The 24,941-nt window shown below is 38.4% G+C and overlaps 1 protein-coding gene across 1 annotated transcript in view; it reads right to left on the reverse strand.

Moving 5' to 3' along the window:
* Window positions 1-10,700: 10,700 nt before the first annotated feature.
* Window positions 10,701-24,941, reverse strand: part of nectin1b (nectin cell adhesion molecule 1b) — a 138,903-nt gene continuing 124,662 nt past the window's right edge. The window contains exon 10 of the mRNA XM_070829840.1: window positions 10,701-10,937. Within this exon, the coding sequence (XP_070685941.1) occupies window positions 10,701-10,937 (237 nt within the window). The remainder of the gene's footprint in view (window positions 10,938-24,941) is intronic.

Here is a 24,941-nt window from a genome sequence, read left to right on the forward strand (position 1 = left end):
GGCTGTGGCCACTGTGAGGAAAGGGCCCATCTCCCTCTGCTGAGGAGTGTCACAAGAAATTTGTTTCCATTTGTGCAAGGCAGTGGATCAGTCAATTTCATCTATGTTTCCCTTTTCTCCTCTATGCATCCCAATGAGCTTAACACAATATTAAAATATGGCAGAGAGCTGTTGAGAAAAAATGAATGTAATGCCCATCTGAGCTGCTGCTTCCACCGTCTGTCCCTGTTTCCTGCACCCACAGACGAGCTGCATTGATTCTGGCAGCTTACGTTTTAGCAAAAGCACAAATACATCACAAAGTATGATGCATTAACAGTCCACACGCACACACACAGGAGATGAGCACACACACAGACACACACAGACCAAAACAGATGCATTTAATATGCTCGTCTGAAAGGTCAAGTGTTGAAAGGAAATTGTCTCGCCCAACTTATTGGAAAATGTAATGAGATGGAATTGTTTATGCATCCACTAAACACTTGTCACAATTGATGCCTTTTCCCTGGTTATTCTAATACATAACAGAAAATGAGAAATCACTTCAGGTTCCTTTAATATGCTCCTGGTCACTCCTGTCTTTGATTCTGGGTGTGACAGAGATCTCTTTAAAGCCTGTGTACACACTTGGTGCCTGGAGCGCGGGTGTAATTGGTCACAGACATGTTGCAGGTGTGCTGGTAATTCCCTTACAGCATGCCAGAGCTTAACTTCGCTTGTTGCTATGCCACCTTGTGTGGTAACCAGGGAGCTTGTTATCAGTTTCATTCATTATTTTATTATTATTTGCCAAGGTACAGAGGGTGGACAAAATGGCAGAAACTTGTTCAACAATGCACAGTTCAGTCCAGGAGGCCTGCAATATGCAGTCGTTGTGAAGCTTATGTGCCATTAAGTTGCTGGCTCTTCCGTACATCTATTTCTGAGGGAAGACTGCGGTGTTGAAGCATCAAGTTGGATTATATTGTACAGAAACAGTGCTCGACAGCAAAAAGAAAACATCTGTCATTTGTTCAAATGAACGAAATGACAAGCTACCTCTTGTGGTTTCACAAGCAATTATTGCTCGTCCTCAGATGTGAAGTCAGAAGCCGTGTTTTGATGTTTACTGGGGCACCACACATGTGCATGCGCGTGACGCATCTGATGTCAAAACATCTGCACCCTTCATTTTATATTTAACTCCATGACCTGGTGATGTCTCAGTGTAAAAACTACAAGTCTTAGGATATGGCATACAGTTTTATCTGATAGGAACTTACTGTAATTGGTATCACCACATATTTGCACATATACTGTATTCTGTATACTGTTTTCTCTGTGATGTTTGCAAAGCATCACAGAGGTGTTGAATCCACTCTACACTTAATTCTGTAGTTTGGTCCATTTGTCTAACAGATTGCATAATATTGTACATGTGTTCCCGTTATTGTGCCCAAAATCACAGAGGAGACAATTTTTCATCAAGCCACCTGCATTCGTTAAGCCTCAAGCCAGCAGGGATTTCAAAATTTGAATTTTCATTTACAGTAGACCTTTGTCTTTCACTTGTCAGTGAAGAAGAGCAAAGCCTCTTGGGTATTCAGTGTGTAACGTATAAAAGCTAATCTACCTGTAAAACTTGCTGTGCTCTAATGTCCTAGTGTAATTGGTATTACTTGTTACTGAGATGTGTGTTACCCAGATATTAGCAAGACAAAGCAAATTAGGGAAGAGCAAAAGAGGAGCAGAGCGATGTGTTACATAAAAGTGACACAGAGGATTTGTTCCAGGAGGCTTCACCCAATCCAATCAAGTGGGCTTTTCTGGATGAGTTCTCAAGCAATTCTTGCATCTCTCAGGAGAAAGCACTCAACTTAACCTGTCCTTCAGTAATGAGGAAGCGAGCTTTTTTTCTCTTTCAAGTATAATATTCTATTGTCACTGTCAACACAGACAGACTTACAACAACATCACTGTGTGGTTAAATCAGAATATATCATATCACGCTATGTCATGTTCTCGTATTTCTCTCATAATTTCCTGTAGCTTTCATCGTTTTCTTTGGCACACATACACTACTCACAAAAAGTTAGGGATATTCGACTTACAGGTGAAATATATGGAAAATGGAAAAAGTGAATGCTACAGTGATATTATATCATGAAAGTAGGGCATTTAAGTAGAAGCATGCAATGGTAGTTTTATTCATCTTAAACTATTTATTGAAAGAAAATCTACCAACAGTGGTAGGTATACCACAACAAAACATTTTCAGTGTCTCAATAAATTGGGATGTGGCCAAAGGACGTCCACTCCTCTCCTTTCTGTGACTCTTCCAGTCTCTGTATCACTGTTACAACCTCCTGATGACACTCTGTGACCCTCTAAGCTCAGTGAACACCTCCGTCTGAGGACTTCCTGTTTGAAGCCTCCAGTGTTGAGGTGCTGCTGATCAACTGTTAGGTGTCGTCTTGGTCTCATGATGTCAGAATGTGAACAGCAGGATGAGGAGGACTGTTTAAATACCAATTCTAACTGAAGCAGGAAATGTATTGGTGGATTCATGGATCAAACCTGTTGTGAATGTTGCTGTTAAGCTTCTTGTAAGAGAACAGCAACTTGTGCAAAAAGTACTGAAACACTTAACAGTTGGACATGTGCATCCAAAGGTTTAGAGAAGGTCACATTAAGTTCACCTGGAAAGGTTAGAATGCATTTTAGGTTCATCCTGAAATTTCTCCTGAAAGCTGAATATCCCTAACTTTTAGTGAGTAGTGTATATACCTTTCAACGGACACATTTCTTGTTCTGTGCAATATCATCACTGTACCACTGATTTGCACTACTATTATATTCTTTGAAATGTTGGCTTTGTAATGTGTCCTTCACAGATTTATTTTTAGCTCTATTTTAGTATGTCAAATTACACAAAGTATAAATTCCAGAAAAGGACATTTGTTGCACATCTTTCCCATAGATCCCCTGTGTTACTCTGATTGGAGGCAGAACACAAAAATGTGAGTGACTAACTGGAGGCTTTGTGAGTCTGTTTCTGTGTAACTGTCGATTTCAAAACTTGAATGAGTCACGCCTGAAGGTCAGACGTGACGTGTGTAACACTACAAAAATATGGAATTATTACCTCTCGGTGTGATACAGTATTAGACCTGGTACAGTAACCTAAGCACCAGCACTGACATTTCTAAAGTTCACCTACACTCTAAAAAAAAATATAACAGCTCAACTCAAAAAAGGTGTAGTAACAATTTGCGTAGATCTTTTTAAGTTACCTCAACGAACCCATTATTGAGTAAATTCTTCTACAGCTAGACGAACTCAATTAGTATAGTACAACCAACATGATTTTTAACTAAATCTTTTAGTTTTATTCAGCTGTCAAATTTGTTCATATAAGTTATTCAAAAGTCAGAATAAATGAAACATTACAATTTTGGTTTTTTTTTTAACTTATTCATTACAAATTTTATAAGAGTACAACAAATAACACCATACAAAAGGCTGATTGTTGTAGAAAAACAAGTCAAATAGATATGTTTGAAGGTCTGATCTCACCAGCAGTTGAGTGCATAGATTAGCTCCATTAGCATAGCACAGGCCCTCGGTACATCTAGGTCTTCCAGGACTTTTGTTCCTTCTAGCACGATGCTTGGCCTGACTGGGTCAGATGTGAAGGCACCTCTGGTTATGATGATGAACTGGGTTTTTTTTAGTTTTTCCTTCCCGAAGAAGGAGGGTCATAAAGGGCAGGTGATGCCTCGGACACTTCTTGTTTATTTCAGTGAACTTTGTAAAGCACTGTGAGACAACTCTGTAGTGATATTGGGCTATACAAATAAAATGAATTGAATTGAACTTCACCACCAATTAATCAGAATTAAAGTAAGTAGTTTAGGTTGTTGCATTTAAAAAGAGTGTAGCAGAGGGTCTAAAGTTAGGTCTCAGTTTTACTTACCAACTGCTCTTTGAAAAGATCCTCCTCCTTTTCCCCATGATACACCACTATGCCACGGACAGAGACCTCCCTTCTTCTTTCCAGTCATCCTGGCAATAAGAAATAATGCTCATCTGAGTATGGCCTTAATAAATAAATGCTTAGAAAACAAGATTTAAGGGAAATGATGCCTAAAGCCTGGACTCTAACAAATACAAATCTCCAACCATTTTATGAAGAAATGTACCTGAGCTGCATCAAAAAGAGCAGCTGTCACTCTTTTATTTCATTCACCAATGTAAAATGGCAAACCCAGGCAGCTGTCTAAACAAACTTGCATATAAAATGTGACAACTCTACATTAAGACAAGGCTCTCTATGTGTTCCTTAACCTTTGATATTACTACTAATGCTAAACAGCTTTAGTGCCAGTTAACGTCACGTGCTGCTAATGTAGCTCTACAGCTAGCTGTGCACAGTGGCTGAGGGAGGTAAATACGGAGTGTGTGCAGATAAATATATTAGCTATTGTGAATAAAGCAAAGCACAAATGACACTCACCCAGTAACGTAATGATAAATGTGCTAAGCACATCAGCAAACTCCCGTTTGTCCTTCTCAGTTCTTGAAAGCGCCGCCTGGCAGCACGGCAAGTCCGCTCAGTGACGACAGGCCCTGAGGCTCCGCCCACTCCCCCGAATTACCCAAATTAAAAAATGCTACTTGAACACAGAATTAAATATAAACAGATATTATCATGACAGAAAGTGTGTTTACTATATGCTAACATAGATAAATATAGTTTTGCATTGTATTTATTCAATGTCTCTGAATTGAATTTGAATTACTTCCTGTATTCGGGACGCCCGGCAACGATCGCTAGCATGTGACCGGAAACCGTGCTGTGATTGGCTCTTTTAAATCGGAGCTCGGGGCGCAAGTGGAAGTTAAACTCACTTGATTCTTGTCTATTGTTAAGTGAACTCAGGATTGTTTGTTCAAAATCAGTGTATTATTAAGCAGAGACAGATTTCTTTGTTCCAAGTTTGACCGACTTGTTAAAACAACTCTTTAACTGAATTAAATGAGTGTAAACTAATTTTTTTTTGTTGAAAAACCTCTTAACTTCAAGTTGTACCTACTAAGCCCATGAATTCTTTTTTAGAGCGTATGGTCAATTGTATCAGAACATATTTTACTGTATTACATACGTATCTAACTATCATTCTTTTCTGCCTTACAGTGCAACACAATGTTCTATGAATAATAATGAAGCAGTTAACTTATTTCCCATTTAACAATAGCAGTGTGACATTTTTTCAATCATGTTATGCTCCTCAGGACCCCATTGATGTTGGTAAGGTAAGAGAAAACAGGTAAAACTCTCAGGAGAGTCAGACATTGAATTGTAATTGCAGCCCACAGTGAATTTTAAAGGGAGCTTGATTCAATGAGCAAAACCAGGGCCCATTTAGTCTTTATTATGCAATTAGCAGGGTCCCTCATTTAACAGCATTAGGCTTTTAAGTATATAGAAGACTGTGCTTTGACATCTTGTTGTGAAGCTCTTATCCGTTTATTTATTTCCTATTTCAAACTGACAGGGAACTATTTTTTGAGCTGAGACTGAGCTCAAAATAAATTACAACATGATACAGCCTAAATACTCTTTATGTTGCGAGAATGTATTTGGGAACTACTCGAGCTGTTTCTGAACCTGCTTGTGTAAGTTACCAGCAGATTCAGTGTTCACTTCAGATGCACCGCTGCTGTTTTATTTTGATCAGCTGCTTCAAACACTGTGGAGGTGTTACTGACAGAGCTGTTCTTACTGACTCTCTGCATTCCTACTGAATGAATTCACTTCTGATAAAACTGCCTCTGCACTCACAGCTACCCCCGGCTTTACACTGTATGGTGCTATATTCTACTATATCAGTCACTTTATGTGAGTTTTTATCAGGTCATTAAACGGTTTCAGTTTCATACTGATGCCTCTATAAACAAAAGTGACCATTGATGAGAAGATCAGCCTGTTTTACCTCTGAACCTTTACCTTTACCTTTAGAAAAGAATTGACTTAAGTCCAAAAAAGCAGAAAGGGACAGTGATGTCAGGCGAAAACACAACCTCAACCTTGATCAGTCATCGAACTGGTTTGAGAGAACTGTAGGACTTCAAAGGTGAACCTTCTCAACAGGTAGGCTATGTAATATATCTGTTTTATTCATGAAATACACTGCAAGACATGCTTTTATATCAATATATAAATGTACGTTGTTGGCTAAAATATAAATAGCTAAGGCTTTGGCTAACGTTACTTTGAATGCAGCTAACATTTAGCTGCAGCAAAGCAAGCCAGGTCAAGCTCTTTGTGATACTTCATTCAGGGATACGCTACCACTCATGTCCACAGGGACACAAAATCAACACAAAACAAAAGTTCTGCAGTTGCTTTAAGTATTCCCCAGAGGTTCATTGCTGGAATCTATTTTCCCTTCAGCCCGCCTGAAGGCTTCAAAGCCACAGAAACCTCCTTATACAACAAATGGTGTCCAGTGTTAGTGTAGAGATGTCATTGTTTCGACAGCTTTTTAACTTCCAAAGAATGATAAATGGTTTTTAAAATATTCAGGATCACTGAGATTTGTTGATCCTTATCACTTTCCTGAAATTACATGTTTATGTAGAAAATAAAAATAGCAAATAATCTAATATGAGCACAGTGAAACATGCAAAAGCTTGAATCTACAACAATGTAGACATAATGTTATTCCATTACTCAGCTAGGAAGAAACTTCTCAATAATATAGTTAACAACATCAGTGATTGTGCTGTGAAAGGGTCTCTACAGTGCTTTTGTATGCTTTAGTCCATCTATATCACTCTTTCTCCCCCCAATTATCTCCGGCCCGGCGGCCATTGTTTCATGATAATGTATTTTAATGGCATTGACCTGTTAATGGAACATGTCTTAATACTGTTTATGACTCAAAATGGAAAGAAGAGGCTGGATTTTAAATTATTCCAACACATTTCTGGCCATTGAGTGGCATAGGTATGAAGGAGCACAAGGCCAGTGAAACTGGTGAGGCAGACATGATATAGGACTGGGTGAGTAACTGTAACATATTAAGGCCAATAAAACATTAAGGTTATAATGTCTGCGTATTAATCACAATACTAAGTGGCATGCTGCCTATGGCCATGGAACTATTCACACCCACAACAACAACAACACAACACACACAGCTCCGAAACAATACTGGGCTGGTATTTTGGCATCATGTGACACCAAGGGACCCAACAAGACTTTTTGCCTCACACACTATACAGAAATGGCTTTAAAACTATCCAGAGAAATTACCTGAGTGCCAGACATATTCAAGGATTCAAAACTGATCCTGAATTGGCTCTCCTCCACCGAGACAGATTTATCACAAAACCGGTCCAAATGCCATCAAGTCCCTCATCAACAACTGTACATGTTATTCTGGTGCCACTCATGTGTCAGACACTAATACCCATGCATCTTCAGGCCATAAATTCTTCTCTTTGGAAACCAACTTGTCTGAATATACCATACATTGACAGATTGAAACCTTCTGCAAATATCTGAAAAATGTCAAAATATAAAAGGAATTTCAACAGAAAGGTCTAATAGTTCAAATTAAGACTATTCAAAGTGTCTTTTTCTTTTTCTTTGACTGTGTGTGTGCTGCTCAGGAAATGTGCTTTAACTTTCTTGATTGATGTTTAGGGCATTTGCCTATATTTCTGGGCATGAAGTCTTTGAAATGTACAGTAGGTCTGACTGCACAGAGTTTGTTCCTGGAGACTTCCTGTTGGCGACTCCAAAACTACACCACCTCTGGCTTCGGCCTACAGCAGCTGGGTGCAGCTGATTAAACTGCTTGAGGAATGACTTGAAATAGTGCAGATTAGAAATAACTGATTTAGTGCTAATTTTGTCTGAGAATGTATTTCGCCGATGTGGTAGTGATTAATTAGTAAGCTAACAGCATGATCCACTAACTTGTAATTTGTAATATAGTGAATGTGGCCAGTAGCTTACTCCAGCAGGTGCACATTGTGTGGTATTACAGGAAATATTCAGTATATATTAACATGATTAAATTCCACTTTACATCATAATATTATACTTAATTATTACAATTAATTCAAAATATTTTTAAATTAATTGATAAAACTGCAAACTGAATAAAAACTTGTTGACAATAGATACAGCAGAATAACAACAACTATAACATGGTTAGTTTGTGAAGTTTAATGTTAAACTGCATGACTTGTTTTTTTTTTTTTCACACATCAGATACATTGTTAATATTTACATCGAACATAACTCCAAAAAAAACCCCAGAATAAAACAAAACAAAACAAAACAAAAAAAACAGGCTAAATTATTTCACATCATTTCATTATTCCAGCTTGGGCAACAAAAAAGATCTCATAACCCTAATATTTATTCAGGTATTATCCTTCCACAGATGTACAATACATGTCAAAAGAAATGTGCTGTAGGCTTATATATATGTATATGTTTAGAAAAATAAAAACTAAATGTCTTACAAAACACAAAACAGCAAGGTTGTGGGTGAAAACAACATGGCAAGTATCTTCAGGACATTCGAAATAATGAAATGTGACTGAAAACATAAGGATTTGACAGTGAAAATTAATACATGTAATGCAGGCATACTTTGCAGCAAGTAGTAGCACTTACACATAATAATAATAATAATAATAATAATAATAATGACTAATGATAATAATGATAATAATAATGAAAGGGAAGGATCATCATGAATAGTAAATGTGTCACAAAAAGACAAAGTAGTGTTTCAGTGTTTTTCATACAGCAGGTACAGCAATATCAAACTCCTTCAGCGGTTCGAACCAGAGACCACTGCTTAAACTAAATGCTAGCACACATATCGAGCCATTGCAAGACAACAAGGTGAGCACAGGAGAAAGTCTCACAAGTTTTACTCTATCCCATTAACCACCACCATTAAGAGTAAACACTAAATTACCTTCAACACCTCAAGGATTTTTTTTTCACACTGAGCACAAACACAAGTATTTTCTTATCTTTATTTTTTTTCCAAACATACATCTGACATGGCAAAAAATGTGAACTTTCAGTTTATGCAAATTTGCTGTGTCTAGAGGGCTTGTGTGTGGGAGGCAGTATCCTGAAATTGGCTCGTTAAGCACATTAGCTTATGTATGGTTTGAAATTAACAGTCACAGTGTAAAAGGGACTCTGAAAATAAGTGGAGTGCTATCATATATAACTAAGCGTTCTCTAAAAAAATACAGTAGCAAGCTTTTCTCTTCAGTGTTTCTTAGACTGATTTGAAACTCTTTAGGCTATATTAGTACAAATCATAGTCCAAAAAATATTTAAATATGTTAAACGTGTGGGCTGTCCTTGAAAAATTCTTTCCTTTTAGGTATGAGTAGAACAACTTAAAACTATCTTAACTGTTTTTTTTTTGTGTGTGTTTTTTCCCAGGACAACCCAGGTATGTGATTGTCTTCACCTATGACACCTGCATAAAGAACAACTCCTGTTGGTTGATAACTCTGCACAAATGCAAAGGACCCATGATGCAAGTAGCCTCAAACCAACCTCCATGAGGAACTCAAGTTTTCACATACAGATATGGAAAATACAGCATATGGCAAGCGATAATGTAAACTGGGAAAGTGTAGCACGTTGCCAATCAGTTTATTTCCCATCAACCAAGGTAGATTTAATGTAAACACTGGCATGAAAGCAAATGGACAAAATGAATGAAACTATATGTCTTTGGCAACTACTGGTAGATAATAGTAATAATAATGATAATGGTAATAATAATAATAATAATAATAACCTGAATGGATGGATAATAATACATGGAGAAATAGAAGAAAGTAGATACTGTTAATCAAGCCCTTGGTTTTTCTTCGTTGCTAATATGGATAACATTCGCTTCTAATAGTCCGAAATATCCACTCAAACTCCATAACAGCAAAGCTATTATGAAAAGTAATGAAGGATTCAGTTGAGAGACTGCCAATTCACATCTTCATATAACAACCCTGTCATTAAAGGGGTAGTCCATGTCATTATAGATTAATAATTAGCTTTACAAATCAAATGTCAAATGGTAATGTTTTCACCAGAACACATCCAATCACACATACAGTATAGTATATGACTTTCAAAGAAGCAAGCATATGATTGACAGACAAACAGAAAACAAACAAAAGAAGCACGTCGCTATAAAAGGTCACTACTACTGTGGGAAATGTAAAAAAAAAAACAACAAAATAACATCTTGAGTGATACAATGGCATATTCTGTACATGGTTTAGACGGTTGGCAAAAAAGCAAAAATATTTTAAAGTGAAGAAGGAGCCAAAAACAAACAGGATGCATGGGCACATGTGGGGGGTGAGGGCCAGAGTGGTGGGGAAGGGTAGTTAGTGAGCTGAAACCACAAGGTGAGGGGGGTCCTACAGACAGCCTCCGTGGAGCAAGCAGTGCACAATACACAGGGGATCCAGGGCCACAAATTACAGACACTTTCATCATGTCAAGGGGAAGGAAGCCCACACGTGTTTTAAGCTTATAGAACAAACAGAAGCAAAGTGGGAATGGATGCACATCCGTTCGGCAGAGCTTTGTTTTTCAAGAAGCGTTTGGGGCACTACCATGTTGCCTGTTGCAGAGCTCACAGTTACGTGGCTTGTCACACGGATTGCTCCTTGGGGAACGTGAACGGGGCACGAGGGCCGGGGGCGGGGAAGCTCGTGTTGGAGTACATGGGCTCGTTGGGTGGGTGCTGCGCGTAAGGGTGCTGAGGCAAAAAAGTAACAGGAGGATAGGCTGGAGCGGGCTGAGACTCGGGGAAGGGTTCCATGTTGCAGACGCGCTGGTAGCTCATGTATTCAGCTGGGTTCAGCTCCTCTGGACGCCTCCCAGAGTCCTGAGAGGAGAAGACAAAAGAAGAAGAGAGAAGATAATACTGCAGGGTCACAGGGTTTCCCTTTTATCTGAGGAAGGTTTGACTGAACCTGCAAGGGAGCGTCGTCACATCAGTACATTACAGTGCACAGCAGAACACTGTGTGGTTTAATTAACAGATATTCTCTTATAACAGTATTTGGCAATGTCACACAGATTAACAGTAAAAAACATACATGATCGTCTGTACTGAGCAACCGTGATGCTAAAATTGTTGGATTAACTAAAATCTGCTGTATTTCTGCTTTTATACACCCCTTTGTGTTCTTCACATAACACTAACTTAGCTAATCTTATCACAAGTGTAATAACTTGTCTTAATGTTTGTTGAACATTCGTGTGACAAATGTTCACTTTTAAGTTTATATGGAGGAAAACTGTACAAGCAGTCCATTCATTAGAGCGCCAGATGTGGCCTTAAATATGCCACTAACTTTTTACACTGAGGGAGTATTTACTTGAATCAGAAAGGTGCAGATGCAGATGGTGGAGCAAACTTGTTAAGGCTGACTGGAGGTTCGGTAATGTGGCTTCGCAGCTGTGAGATGGGGTCGGATGCAGATACAGAAAGTACTAGTGGTGTTTAGTTTGGGGCTTGTGTCAGCTATCATGAATCAAATCAACCCTCTCAGTCTGAATTTGGATCTGGATGTCACAACTCACTTTCTTAATGATAAACAAAAAGAAAAAACCCACTTTATCCAGTTGCCTGTAGTTTGTTTAAATGATCTGATTCAAATTACTTACAGGCTCATGTTGATACCACCTGTTAATATGTGGAGTAAAGCAGTGTGAATTTAAAGGGGCACCCAAGCAGTTTAGCACATTCTCTTCAATGAAATTAGCGGATTTGGCGGAGACAGATTAAAAAGCATAAAAGATTGGTTAGGATTGATGCAGATACCTTGACCTTTGAGTCCTAGTGTGTGGACCAAGCTTCAAAAACAGTGGATCCTACAATTCCCATTATGCAAGCATCTTTTATTAGACACTACCTGAAAGGCAACTCTCTAGCAAGGCTTTCAAACTCCACGCCCCAAGGTCATAACATCTTATTTCTGATAATTGTGTACATTTTTACACAATTATCCGATAATGATAACATCAGGGTCATTTTCTCAGACTACAGAAAGTTCACTCCAGAGCCACAGAAGGCTTTATATGTTTCTATAGCTGTTTTCATGGACTGAGCACAACTCAACAAGTTATGTCTCTATGCATAAATTAGGTGGGGTGCCTCTATAAGCTGTAATGATAATATTTACTTGATGTAATATCTAATTTCCAAACAACTCTTTCACAGCGGTCTTTGTGAAATGTACTACTTTCCTGCCACTATTATATTGACCCAAAACAATTGCAACCATTATTCTGCTTTAAATGTGTTTCATCATGTTGTTTCAAGCATCCCCAGTGTGACTTTATTAGAATTCAAAACACAATGCTTCTAGTGCTAACTAAAACTTAATATTGGCTTTAGGATCTTGTGTCAGAGTTAGAGTCAACACATCTGTAGAAAATTGCCAAGGATTATGTGTTTATTTTCGTCATTAGGTGCTAGTACTTTTAATCAAAGTACTGGTACTGGATTTGGAATGCAAAATTGTGCTTTCTGAGTGTGCATCACACTCATATAGCTTCATAGATTTAATCCACTGAAAGAAAAGTCAATCATACAGCCCACTTGTGGGTGACATGTAGGGGCTGGACTTGGTTTAATGAATACTCTGCTGTATGCCATTAATGCCTTCTGTTAAATTAAAATGATGAACCAACGTGTGTTTTGGGTGGGCGGAGAGTCAAGTTTCAAACACTGAAATTGTATTTGGCTATTAAATTAGTATTGACACTGCTACCCACAATGCTCCCTGCTCGTTGTAACAGAAGGGATATTGTAGCCCCGACCATTGCAAAAATAGAACAAACAAATAACGATAATAATAAAATAAAACAATGAAACTCTCCAACTATAACGTGGTTGTTTGTGTGCCCCCTGGTGGCTACAAAACCCTAAGCAGCTTTAAACCCAGCATTTCTTCTTAGTTCCTTGAAAGTGTATTTGAATTTCAAAGGAAATGAATTATGATTGAAACATGATTATGAAATGACAATAATGATCAGCAGACATGCAAAAACAAACAAACAAACAAAAATGATGAGAAAATGGAACTTACGAAGATTCCTCAAGCATCTCTACATCTACGAAAACGATGATCCCAACTCTGGAAATGTTTTGGTGGGGGCAACAAAACCACAAACAGACTTAAATCTGTCTAAAAAATGTTCCATGCACTAATCAAAACATAAAAATGGAAATGTTCACATTTCACAATAAATTTGTCACACAAATATGTATTTAATGGGTAGAACATGGGGAATAAAACAGGTCATGTTTAATAACCAGGTCATAAACAGACAGAAGAGCCTAAAATGTGCTATAACTTATTAATAAAGTACTAACAGAATATACTTTGAGTGCTAAAAAGATGGAAACACTCCCCAAAAGAAGAGGCACTAATTTAAAATCACATTTTGAGCGATGCATGGTAAGAAAAGCACAGTGGATCTCAGGAAGACAAAAGGGTGAGCAATGATCTTGTGTGAAGGTGAACTGGTGTTTTCACAGCAGAAGGCATGCAAGTAAACTCGTCCTGACACACATGCTGGAGACACCGACAGAAGCGTCTGAAAAGCTTATTTACTTCAGGTCAGTATCGAGGACTGCTCAAGCAGCTAAAGAAAATGCTCCACTTTGTCAGGTTATTCAGTTATTTGCTGGCTGAGAGGACTGAACTCAAGCAAAGTTAAAACCAACAGTCTGAGGAGTCATTTTCCCATCCTCTAGGTTTGTCTCAAGATATTTGGGATTCAGACCTGAAACAAGTAGTTTTCATTGTATATTTCTTCAAAGTGACACTAATATATAGTAAAACGACTGCTATTTTAAAAGTGACAAAACTTGTCTGGCTTTAGTAAAAGTATTTTCATTTGTCCTCAGCTCGCAGCAAATATCTGACTTTTTTTACAAAATGTGAAGGTGGAACCAGCTGCAGGTTAGCTTAGCTTAGCACAAACACTGGAAACAGAGGGAAACGGCTAGCTTGGCTCTTCTAATGGTAAAGAAAATCTGCCTGTACTGACAGTATCTTTAAAGCCTACTAATTATTACATCTTATCTTGTTTGTCTTAGCTGGTACATGTTGTGGTTTTGTTACGTGCCTGTTAGTGCAGTGCTTACAGTTTGGAAGATACAGATGCAATAGTTAACAAAATAAGTGACTTTCCACAGAAATATAACGGCCGGTGTGAGAGGTATTTATGGTTAACAAGCGGGTTCCTCCCTTAAGAAAATTGGATAAGTTCAACTACATTTGGTCAGACCTTTTAAAATCCTGCACACTGGAGCTTGAAATTTCTCCCATCATGTCATTGACCTTAAAGTACTGTCTGTGATTTCAAACTTTTAGAAAAGTTCAGGCTATTTTTTTTTGCATGTTTTGGCTTCTGTAACAGGAATGATTTTAAAATCCGTTTTCTGCTACAGTTTGAACTCTAACTTTTGTTAATCAATACATTTATGACTGGTCTATTTCACCTTAGGCTGATCTTCAGCTAATGTGTCTTTTTCTGTTCCTGGCATTTTCAGAGTTTCAACATCAAACTGAGGGCAGCGGGCCAAGGATTTTGACTTAGAGTAATGGCCCATCTAAAGACATATATTGAAGTATTGAAGGGAAATTTAATGTGTAGAAAGTAATTGATAGACTAAACTTTAAGAATAAAAGCAGCACTGGTGAAAGTATACACATCTTTAATCACACAATTAGGGCAACAAAGATAGGAGTGTCCTTTCCCCTGTGTTTAAACTGCTGTCAGGACTGGAGTCGATACTGGAATAGTTACTTTTCAGGTGTGACTTGTAGCCACTTCCTGGTTCAAACTGAATGTAGACTGAAAAAGAAAGACAGAAGCTGATTGAAAACACTGAGTGTTAACTCTACAGCTCTATTTTCCCCCTGTAGTTTAACACAGGACAGAAACAGATGCAACATCTGCTGACACAGAGATGCTCAGCAACATCTGGATCGGAAATGTGGCTTTCCCTTTCCAGGATGTTATCATGAACTGAGGCATTATCCCTGTGTCCATGTTTGATGCCTTCTGGGGAGAATTCAACCCAAAAACCATTAGCATAATTCACTTTGGTATGACAGCACAGCATCAGGTGGGGCCATTTTACTTATGAGATGATGTAACATTTATTATTTACCTATTTCACCATTCTGTACTGAAATATATTTCTATAGAACAACCGTATTGTTGACAGATATTTAAGGAGGACAGATTTACCCAGTAATGCTGTAAATTTCTTACCCTTTCATTGATATAACATAGAAGACAGCAACACTCATTTTCTCTCTTAAATGCTGTACAGTATCTACACATGAACCTGTGGAGCTTTGCCTTATTGTTTGGTACCTTAATCAATACAACCACATTCAAAAATAATTCACAATACAAAATACAAACCTAGTTCATCTAGTAATACTATGGATTTAATTCCATTTACTTCTGAATTGGGGAGCAAAGCATTACATGATGCAAATGAATGGATATCGTAACCTGCCTGTTCTTGTTGCTTTCCCTCACATGTTGACATTTCTCTTAGCTAAAAAACAATGAAAGATCTTAAAAACAATGAAAGAGGATAGCGTCTTGATTCTATTCAGGTTTCCACCTAACAACTGAAAACTGTAACAGGAAAAGGAGAAAGTGCAAATGTGAAAAGAAGAAAGTTCTACCAAAAATAAACACATGACTTTGCTTTGATACCATTTTACGATCCAAAGTCTGTCCTCAGTCATGGTGTTTGTTCTGCCAAACAACAGTCTGCCAAGATCAATAATCAAATGTGAGACAAAACGTGCTTCAGGACGTCCATTCAGCTCCCTCAGCTGTTTACACAGCCGGAACAAAAAAGACAGCAGCTTCAAAACTGTTCTGCAACGATTCAACAATTATTCAAACAGCAAAAGCAACAGAGGGCTACAGGTGCTTCGCTGTATGTGATCAAATTTTAGTGTTAATGCAACTTGTAGTTTTGCTACTATGCTGCCAAATTGTAAGACGTCAGTTAAGGCTAAAGGTTAAAGCTTAGCCACCCTTTACCAAGCTGATTGTAGGTCAGTTTGTTTCACATCCAGTCGGACTTCTTCCTCCCAACTTTGCACAAAAGAAGAGAGAGAGAGTTCTCAAATGCATAAATTTAAAACTAAGCGATAATCTAAATGAAATCTGGCTCACCTTGAAGTCATTTTTAAGCACAAGTATGTTAGGTAGATAGCATAACCTTGGAAGTATGGCCCAAATAAGTTTTCATATCTGATAATGTAATAACTTAAATGGATGCCAGAAAAATGCAATCAGGCTGTGATTAACAGTTGGCTGATATACTGTATTCTACTGATTACTTTTAAGTCACCGACCACAGGTGAACCTAAAAGCCTCAATTCTTCTCAAAGAATAAAATGAGGATTTTTTGTCACTGTGGGTGTGAACTAGTAGTTCAGTCTCTGGCTCTGCAAACATTTATCGAATTTATTTTATTGAATGGTGTAACCTCATGACTGGAGCCAGTCAAGATGAGGCTAAGCGGATTACAAACAGGGAATGTCAACAGGCAGTTCAGACTAGGAGGACTTTCATGTTGAAATTCTTGCGCTGCTGAGTGTACCATCAGCTACAGAGGTGACTGAACAGCTTCTGAAAGCAGACATAAGAACTAAATCAATTTCAATACATTTGAGTGCTCTGTCTCAGAACTTTGTTTTCACTTTTCAGATCAGATATCAGATTTCAAACATTCCTTGTTCCCTGTGTGTATTTTTAATGTAGAAATCTTGAAATGTTTATTCTTTAAATGTTAATTCAACTATCGACTTCATTAGAAAAGTTAATGCCTTGCATGTTTCTTGAAATACATCATCATTTAACTGTTTCATCACTATGCAATCCCAAAAAAGTCTTTCACAAGAGAACAATCTCTTCTTCTAATTCACTTTTACCTGTTTCAGTGATGTCCTAAAAGCATCATGATATTTTGAAATGAGGCTCTTCTTCGCTCCACAAAAGATAATGTTCTTTTACCCTGGTTTCATGAAAAATTAAGGTAGTGTAATGAAGATTTTTAAGACCCAAAGTGAGAATAAATTACGTTTTACTGTGGATATTACTGGAAGACTTTGAGGAGCTTTCGCCCACATGCGACTGCAAAAGATTCAACACCAGCGATAAGTCTGGGAGGTTAATATGAATGGTATGGACATGGTTTAGTATTAAAGCTATTTTACTGTTACCAAAATCTTTTAATTTCTTCATCTTGAATCAGAAGGACAGGCAGTAGAAACAGACATCACTTTAACAGGAGCTGAAATGCTGCACTGAATATTTAGTCAGACTGTGAAACATTCTCTATTCAAGACAAGCAAATGAATGTTTTGACTGAACCAGGACAGTCCTAATTTTTGAGACTTTGTCTCAATAATAAGTCTAAATGTACAGAGAGATTTGCTAAAAGATCTGCTACAGCACACTGACAAGCTGACATGTCTCTTTCCTGCACTGTATATTCAGTTCACCCTTGCACCACCACTGCTGCTGCAGTAGCTTCCTCTCATGCAGCTTTTCATAAGTCCTGCATCACTAATTTTTTCCTCACTATTGCCAGCTCCCAGTTACATGAAGACGCTGAAGATGAGAGTGAAGCAGCAGATTGGTCCGTTCCTCTGAAAACAGGTGCAGCTGCCACCTCAGGTACGAGAAAAATAAAGTGTTTTTTTGACCATTGAACCATGAAAACCTGTTCTGGTAGGACCTTTAAATGCAAGTTTGAATCTGAAAATGAGCAGAATGTGGGACTTTTAAAGGTTAAGGTAAAAGGAAAGCTTGCTCGCCTGACACTTGTTTACTGGTGGCTGTAGCAGCTACAGGCCGGCTGCAGCTCAGTGGCAGAGCAGGTCATCCACTAATCGGAAGATTAATAGTTCAAATCCCAGCTCCTCCAGTCTGCGTGTCAGATTAGCCTATATATCGTGAACATCGTGGGAGTGGTTAGTCTCTGACTAATGTGCATGGTAGCCTGTGCCATCAGCGTGTGAATGGGTTTATGTGAATGTAGTAATGCAGCACTTTGAGTTGCTAGAAGGGTGTTGTACCTTATTAAAATTTAACCAAACCTCTTTGACCAAAATGTTGTCCAAATCCAACCGCGCTCCGGCATCGGGATGTAAATGCTTTGTCAGAGCCCTGTGCTTTTGTCCACCATCCTCGCAGACCTCCTCTGTGTGGAATAAAATGTAGCACTTCCTCCAGGTGCTTCTGTTCTTACCACAAATACAAACAAATTGCTTCTATAGGTGTAATTTCTAGGTGACAAGGTTGCGGGGAAAGTTTATTTCTGTCATTCCCCAATCACTCCTGAGCTCCTCTGAGCTTGGTGAGTCCTTGCAGAGAGAGTCAGACTGCTCATACTCTGCATTCAAAAAATAAACCTCTTTCATGTGGGATGCCTGACTGAAATGCGTTCTGTTGTGTTTATGTGCAGACTAACTGACAGAGAAGCTTGTTGACACTAACAGTCATGTCATAATTATTCCTCACGCATGTCAGAGAATTTTTAATTGAACTGGCTTTTATGTTTAGGTTTGCATTATTAATGGTACATCAAGGAATTGCAAATGTATCATTGTTGCTTTACTGGATCAGCCAGTCATCAAGAAGCGAATAATAACGCAAATAGCTAAAAATACAAGCTGTCTCCTAGCAACAGGATGCTTTGTCCAGACCAAGCTGGACTCACTGGTCTATTGTCTCTTTGTTTCTTTGAGTGCAAAACATCACACAGTTGCTGGGTTGAGAAACGTGTGTCTGACTACTTAGCTAGTCAAAATTCATAGCATCTCCTGTTGCCATCTGGGGCTGTCAACAAGTGAATACCTGTTGCAGCCTTCACTCACTGTTCTCACTGCAAATCACCTCAAGAGTGAATCCAAAACTGCAGTACAAGATGACAAATCGTAATAATGTGTTCTTCTGTCCGTCAGTTAAAGCTACTCACTCTGTCACTGCTCTGTATATTATAGTATATCACATTTGCAGATTTTCAAAAACAAAAACAAATCATTGCAGCCATACAACACATTTGATTCTTATATGCTTCATGTGCAATAATGTATTTTACATCTGCTTTTACTTCCCTGGGATGAAATTGTCTCTAAATATGACAGGAATTGCTGCACGGTGTTTCAATAACACACACTTTGCAGCGCCCCTCAGCATGTCTCAACAATTGCCTCAAGAAAGCCTCCTGAATTGCCTGGAGAATTGCCTGCCTTAGGAATAGTCATAGAAACCAATCAAACCAGTCTAGCAACATGGCGATTTGTACCCCTTTAAATCCCACTTTGCTGTATGTGTATAATGACGATATCAAATGGTGCAGAGGACTGTATTTGTGATGGAAGGATTTCTCCCGGCTCTCTCCTGTGGGGTTCAGATGAGATTTTAGAGCAGCATCTTGTAGATGAGCGCTTGTTTTGACCAGCCACCAATCAGGGTTGTCAAGTGTGTCATAATCACTTGAGGAACACATTTTGTTTGTGACTGTTCATGAAAAATATTTTACATGAAATATCTTCAATATTTTACTCCTGCCGTTGAGAATCAGCGTAACTGGAAAAACACCCTGAAGAACAGTTAAAATTTAAATGCACGGAAAGCGATTCAGCATGTTCATGCAAAAAACTCATGCAGATAAAGCTCCCATATTATTGACATTAGTAGGGAATGTTAAATGTTTACATGGCAGACACTGTCTCTATAGATTTCTCTACAGTCAGGATTCATGCATACAAGAATTAAGACAAGAGGGGGATGATTTCAAAAGCAGCATTTTTAAGATCCTATTTTTTTATTTGCCAGTGAGTCATATTTTACATGACATTTTCTGGAAATAATTGAGCCCTACCAGTAAATGAATGATCTTAAGATCGCTCCCAATAATGTGCAGGCTGGATTTAGGTTTCATTGTGTCTCTGCTGCGCCAAAGCACTGCATGTCACGAGTGCTATTTTGTGTAGAAAATAACAGCCTGAAAATATCTCTGCCTCAGTCGAACTTTCTGCAGAGCAGAGAGGGGGAAATCAAAAGATTGGCCGAGACTAAAGAGAAAGGTAGACAAGGGAACCATGTGGAGCATATAAAGGGGGGGGGGCTCTGTGCATGTGAAAGGGGGATGAACGAAGGAAAGGAGTGCATCAGTCTGTGTACCTTGAGGCCAAAGTCTGAGGGAAAAGGCCTATAATGGCATGCGCTAGTGTGAGCTAGGCTGGATGGTTGCATACTCGACAAGATCCCCAGGGCCAGTGTGAGCAGAGCTTCGTGGGCTGGGAGAGGAGGCCAAAGCTGCAGTATCCAGCTCCGCATACTGGACATCACAGTCCTTGTGGCCAGAGTTCTGGAGACAAGAGAGGCGAAAGGTGTGTGAGGAGTGAGGCAGCCAAAAATATGAGAGAGAGTGAGAAAGACAGATTGACAGACTGACTCAGAGAGGGGTGGAGAAAGAGAGAGAGAGAGAGAGAGAGAGAAAGTGGCAGACAGATGCGAAAAAAATATTGATTGACTGGTCATGGGGACATTTTGAGTTTGTGAGCAGCAGTGTTAAAGAGGCAATGTAAAATGTGAAAGCATGGGACATGTAAATAAAATGTCAGATTATGAATGTGACAAGCCGACAAAAAGATGGAGATGTTACACAGAGAACAGTCAGACAGAAATTTGTGATTTGTCTCATCATTTGTGCAATGCTCTTAGTTGATGGGCATGAAAACTGGATTTAAGCAAAAACAATAGCTGTAACGAAACAAACACATTGGGCAGGATTGCAGCTCTAATCCTTTGATTATGTCTACACAATCTTTCACAAAACTGAAACTATAAAGGCAGTAAGTTATGTGTCCTGATCACTGCATGGATTCATTGATTATGACTGGAACCACAGTCGCTGTGCAGCACATGGTATTTACATAACCCATAAGCACATTCATAGAGATGCTGGATCGGTCGCTTTAAAGAATAACCAGTGTTTTTAAACCACAACTTTTACATATTTTGGGTTTGAAGTGACTGGAAAAAAAGTTTTGGAATTGGTCCAGTGTCCTTCCTCCTCTGGCAGCTGCCAAACAGGCAAAAGTGTCTGCAACGTTATCTTTTGGGGCGACTTCACCCATCAAACTACGTCCACTAAAAGTACTTATTTTTGCCATTGATGAGCTCACATTGTTAAAGTCACAGCAACTAGACTAAGAAGTCGAGTTGTATGAGTTAAAATGACTATTCTTGTCAATGGACTCTGGTGGCTTTGAACTGAGTGATTTAATGGCTATTTCTAGTTAAACAAAAAGGATCTCACAGGTTTATCTCAGTAGGGATCATTTCCATAATGTTGTCAGACACTTCAAACAATAATCTGAGCCCCTCAGTGGCAGTTGTTGTTTATTTGATACACTTTGACAGGCGAGGATTTCATCACAAGGGATTACATTGCAGCCATTGTAGACCAATCGCAGCTGACGGCTGAAGCGATCTACTGGACCATTTCCAAAAGATTTTGTACCTACCAGTCATTCTGAACCAAAAATGTGTAAAAAGAGGGCCCAAGATTAAAACACAGGAGTTATCCTTTAATACTGGAACATCTGCATGCATGTAAACACGTGCATGTAAAGACCTTCATTTGACCAGCGTCTGACCACTGTGCACAAACACAGTCAAATGATTGACTGACTGATTGACTCGATGAGCAATTGGCCGAGTGGATGATTGAGTAAATGACCTAAATGGGGTAATCAATAAATGACAATGAAAGCTTTCAGCTCTGTTTATCCAATTCCAAAAATACATCTCAGATTATTGACTTCTGCTCCGGGGAGAAGACTCAAAGGCACTGGGTCAATAATAACCTGAAAAAATATGAATTTAGACACACACTGACTACTGAATATTGTAATTAATTAATTGTAATAACTAAAATGGAAATGTTGACAGGGGCTTGAAAAACAAAATAAAATAGAAAACGAGGTCACATGACAACATTAAAGCAAACAAGGTTTTGATTTCCTCTGCCCTTCTTCTCCTTAGAGGTGGAACAATTGACATTTATTATTTTTTTAAATGACTAAGAACTGTTTTTATTTGTCTTGACCTGGCAGTAGATGGATGTTAAGCTTTTCAGAAAAGAGGAGGAAGAATGTCAATTAGGCTGCACTGATGTTTATATTACTAGCACACTAGCATTACAGGTGAATGATGACAGGAATCAAAAGCAAAAGGACAAATCTCTTATTTCGCTGGCTACGGTTTGAGGAGTAAAAAGCCGAGAATGTACTTTGCTACTGCATGGAGTTTTTCTCTTCTGCAAGAGGAAGTCAGTGATTAGATCGAATGGTCTCTCCTTTCAGTCTGTCAGCTTGTCCCCAGTAGTGAAATCAATGGCGTTATGATGAAGTAAATGCAAAGCAGACATGTCAGGCATCCTGTATCTATCTAAACAGCATCTCAGGATGGACGGTGAGGGGGTGTCAGGGAGGAAATGCAATGGGATGATGCATGTTGTCGTCCCGTTGCATCAGTGTACCTTATTTCCACCTGAGAAAGGATTACATATGAGCGATTGAATCTTTTACAGAATTTCACATTAATAATTCAGATCTACTGTGCAGTCTCTCCACCATTGCATATGCCTCCACCACACGTGCCCTGCACTCACTGGATATTTAAATATCTGGAATATCTGTCATGACCAGAGTGCAATCAGGGGGAAAATTACAGCCACATCGCAGTCAAAATTGGCAGATAGTGTTTTGCCCCTAGAGAATCATCATTAGTAACACTCGACGCTCAGCAGTCAATGCATGTCTCTCACAAATCGTGTTTTGAAAACCTCACTGATACCCTATTTATCTTAAGAGCAGCCCAAAACTTCAATTTAAGTGGAATGTTACCAGTGATAAGAAATAAATCTAACAAAAATCTGCCCTCTGTGTCCACAGATTATCAGAATTAAACATCTGGTTCCTTTGAGCATAGAATGGAAGATGATGGTTTAATATCCTTGAATAACTACACAGAATATCAAAATCAATTTGTCCAGGGACAAGAGGGATAGTAAGTAAGTTATCCCTGCAAATTTGGGTAGGAAAAGATGAATCATTTAAGAAGCACACCATAAATGCAAAGCAGCAGCTTTGAAAATATGAAAACACAAAGCATACAGTCAATCAAGAGCATCAATAAAGCACAGAAATTATGGAACATAGTTTTCACTTTTAGGGGATGTTTAAGAGGAAGTTTAGCCATAACTGTGTTTATCAATTTTATATAAAGAAAAGTAACTTTTATTAAACAAAGCAGACTGAAGTGATTCAACTGACTCTAGAGAAATATGAACCACACTAAACATTGTATGTCCACCTTTTACACTGAGCAGCTTAATTCAACTCATTATTCATTACACAAGTCATTTTTAAAAGAGAAGTAAAAAATTTCCCAAAACAGGTGGCTACATAGTCCTGTCTCCTATAAATTATGTTTATATACACCTAATTTGCAACAGCAAACACATTTCAAGGGTTTTCTATTAACATAATGTGAAAATGTCAATTAACATACCAGGCAAGGCAGAAAACTGTTGATACTGACTGTATCAGTAAAATGTTCACTGACAATGTATTTCATTTGCTCTCTGTATTTAATTTCATATTTATATATTTTTTTGTTTTCTGCCAAAATAACAATGTTCCCCTAATCTTAACCAAAGTGCTTTTGTTGCATAGACTTAACTACAGATCAGCATGTAGATGCAAATTCAGGACTCCAATGTTTAAGTCCTACACTTGCACAACCACCTCCTCTCCCTGTGACTCCACCATGGTACATAAATGCAGTGTTAAAGTCACTCAAAGAAACTTTGTATCTGAACATAATCCAGGCAGCAATTATATGTAATAGCAGCAAAAGACATTTAGGAAAACAGTTAAGTTATATACAAATGTAATTTCAAGGAGACAGGGTTGGAACACATTTTTAGCTCAAACAGGAAAAAATATCGCATTTGTTGCGGACTATTTTCTGCAGCTGATGAATACACATTTGGCTCTCTCATGAGTATTTATGGCAGCAGGACGGAGCATGTGGCATGGGCTCAATCATGTTTATAGTTAGATGAAGGAACATGTCACCCAGTGCGACAGTGTGACGTACTGTATCGATGTGTTTAATGGTTTAATGGTGTTTAATGGGGCTTTATGACACAGAACAGGACTGATAAAGGATCTGACTTACACACAATACACACATGATACTGTTCTTGTTAGTAGGATCAATGTATAGGTGGCTTTGGGCTTTTCATGCCATTTGTTGACTCACGAAAAAAAATGGAATATTACCAGTGTTACCAGCATTATCCTGTAACTCTCTCGAACTCTGACTGTCTCATAAAACACAAACTGATTTTTATCAAAATTAACAAATGCAATGTGTTATAGAATATATAGAAAACACTGGAATTCAAATTAACACCCACCCTCTTACTGCTAATTAAATTTTCCTATCAACAGTAGCAGCAGATGTTTGTTACAGGCACCATGACACGATTTACGATCATTAGTAATGCAGGTAACAGTGGTAATGCTACTTTGAAACAGTAACTGTTCCTGTCTGCTACAGTATTGTATGGCTGCTATGGCAAACATTCACATTTACCACTGTGAGACAGTTGAAAGGACTCTTTTCAGCGCGCACACACAACACACACAGGCTTACACATGCACACACATCTTCTAAAAGTCCAAAAGAGTTCTATTTTCCTTAACTCAAAGCAGAGACTCCAGCCAAAGCAAATAAAGCCCCC

The sequence above is a fragment of the Pempheris klunzingeri genome, chromosome 4, assembly GCF_042242105.1.
Source record: "Pempheris klunzingeri isolate RE-2024b chromosome 4, fPemKlu1.hap1, whole genome shotgun sequence".
Taxonomy (NCBI): Eukaryota; Metazoa; Chordata; class Actinopteri; order Acropomatiformes; family Pempheridae; genus Pempheris; species Pempheris klunzingeri.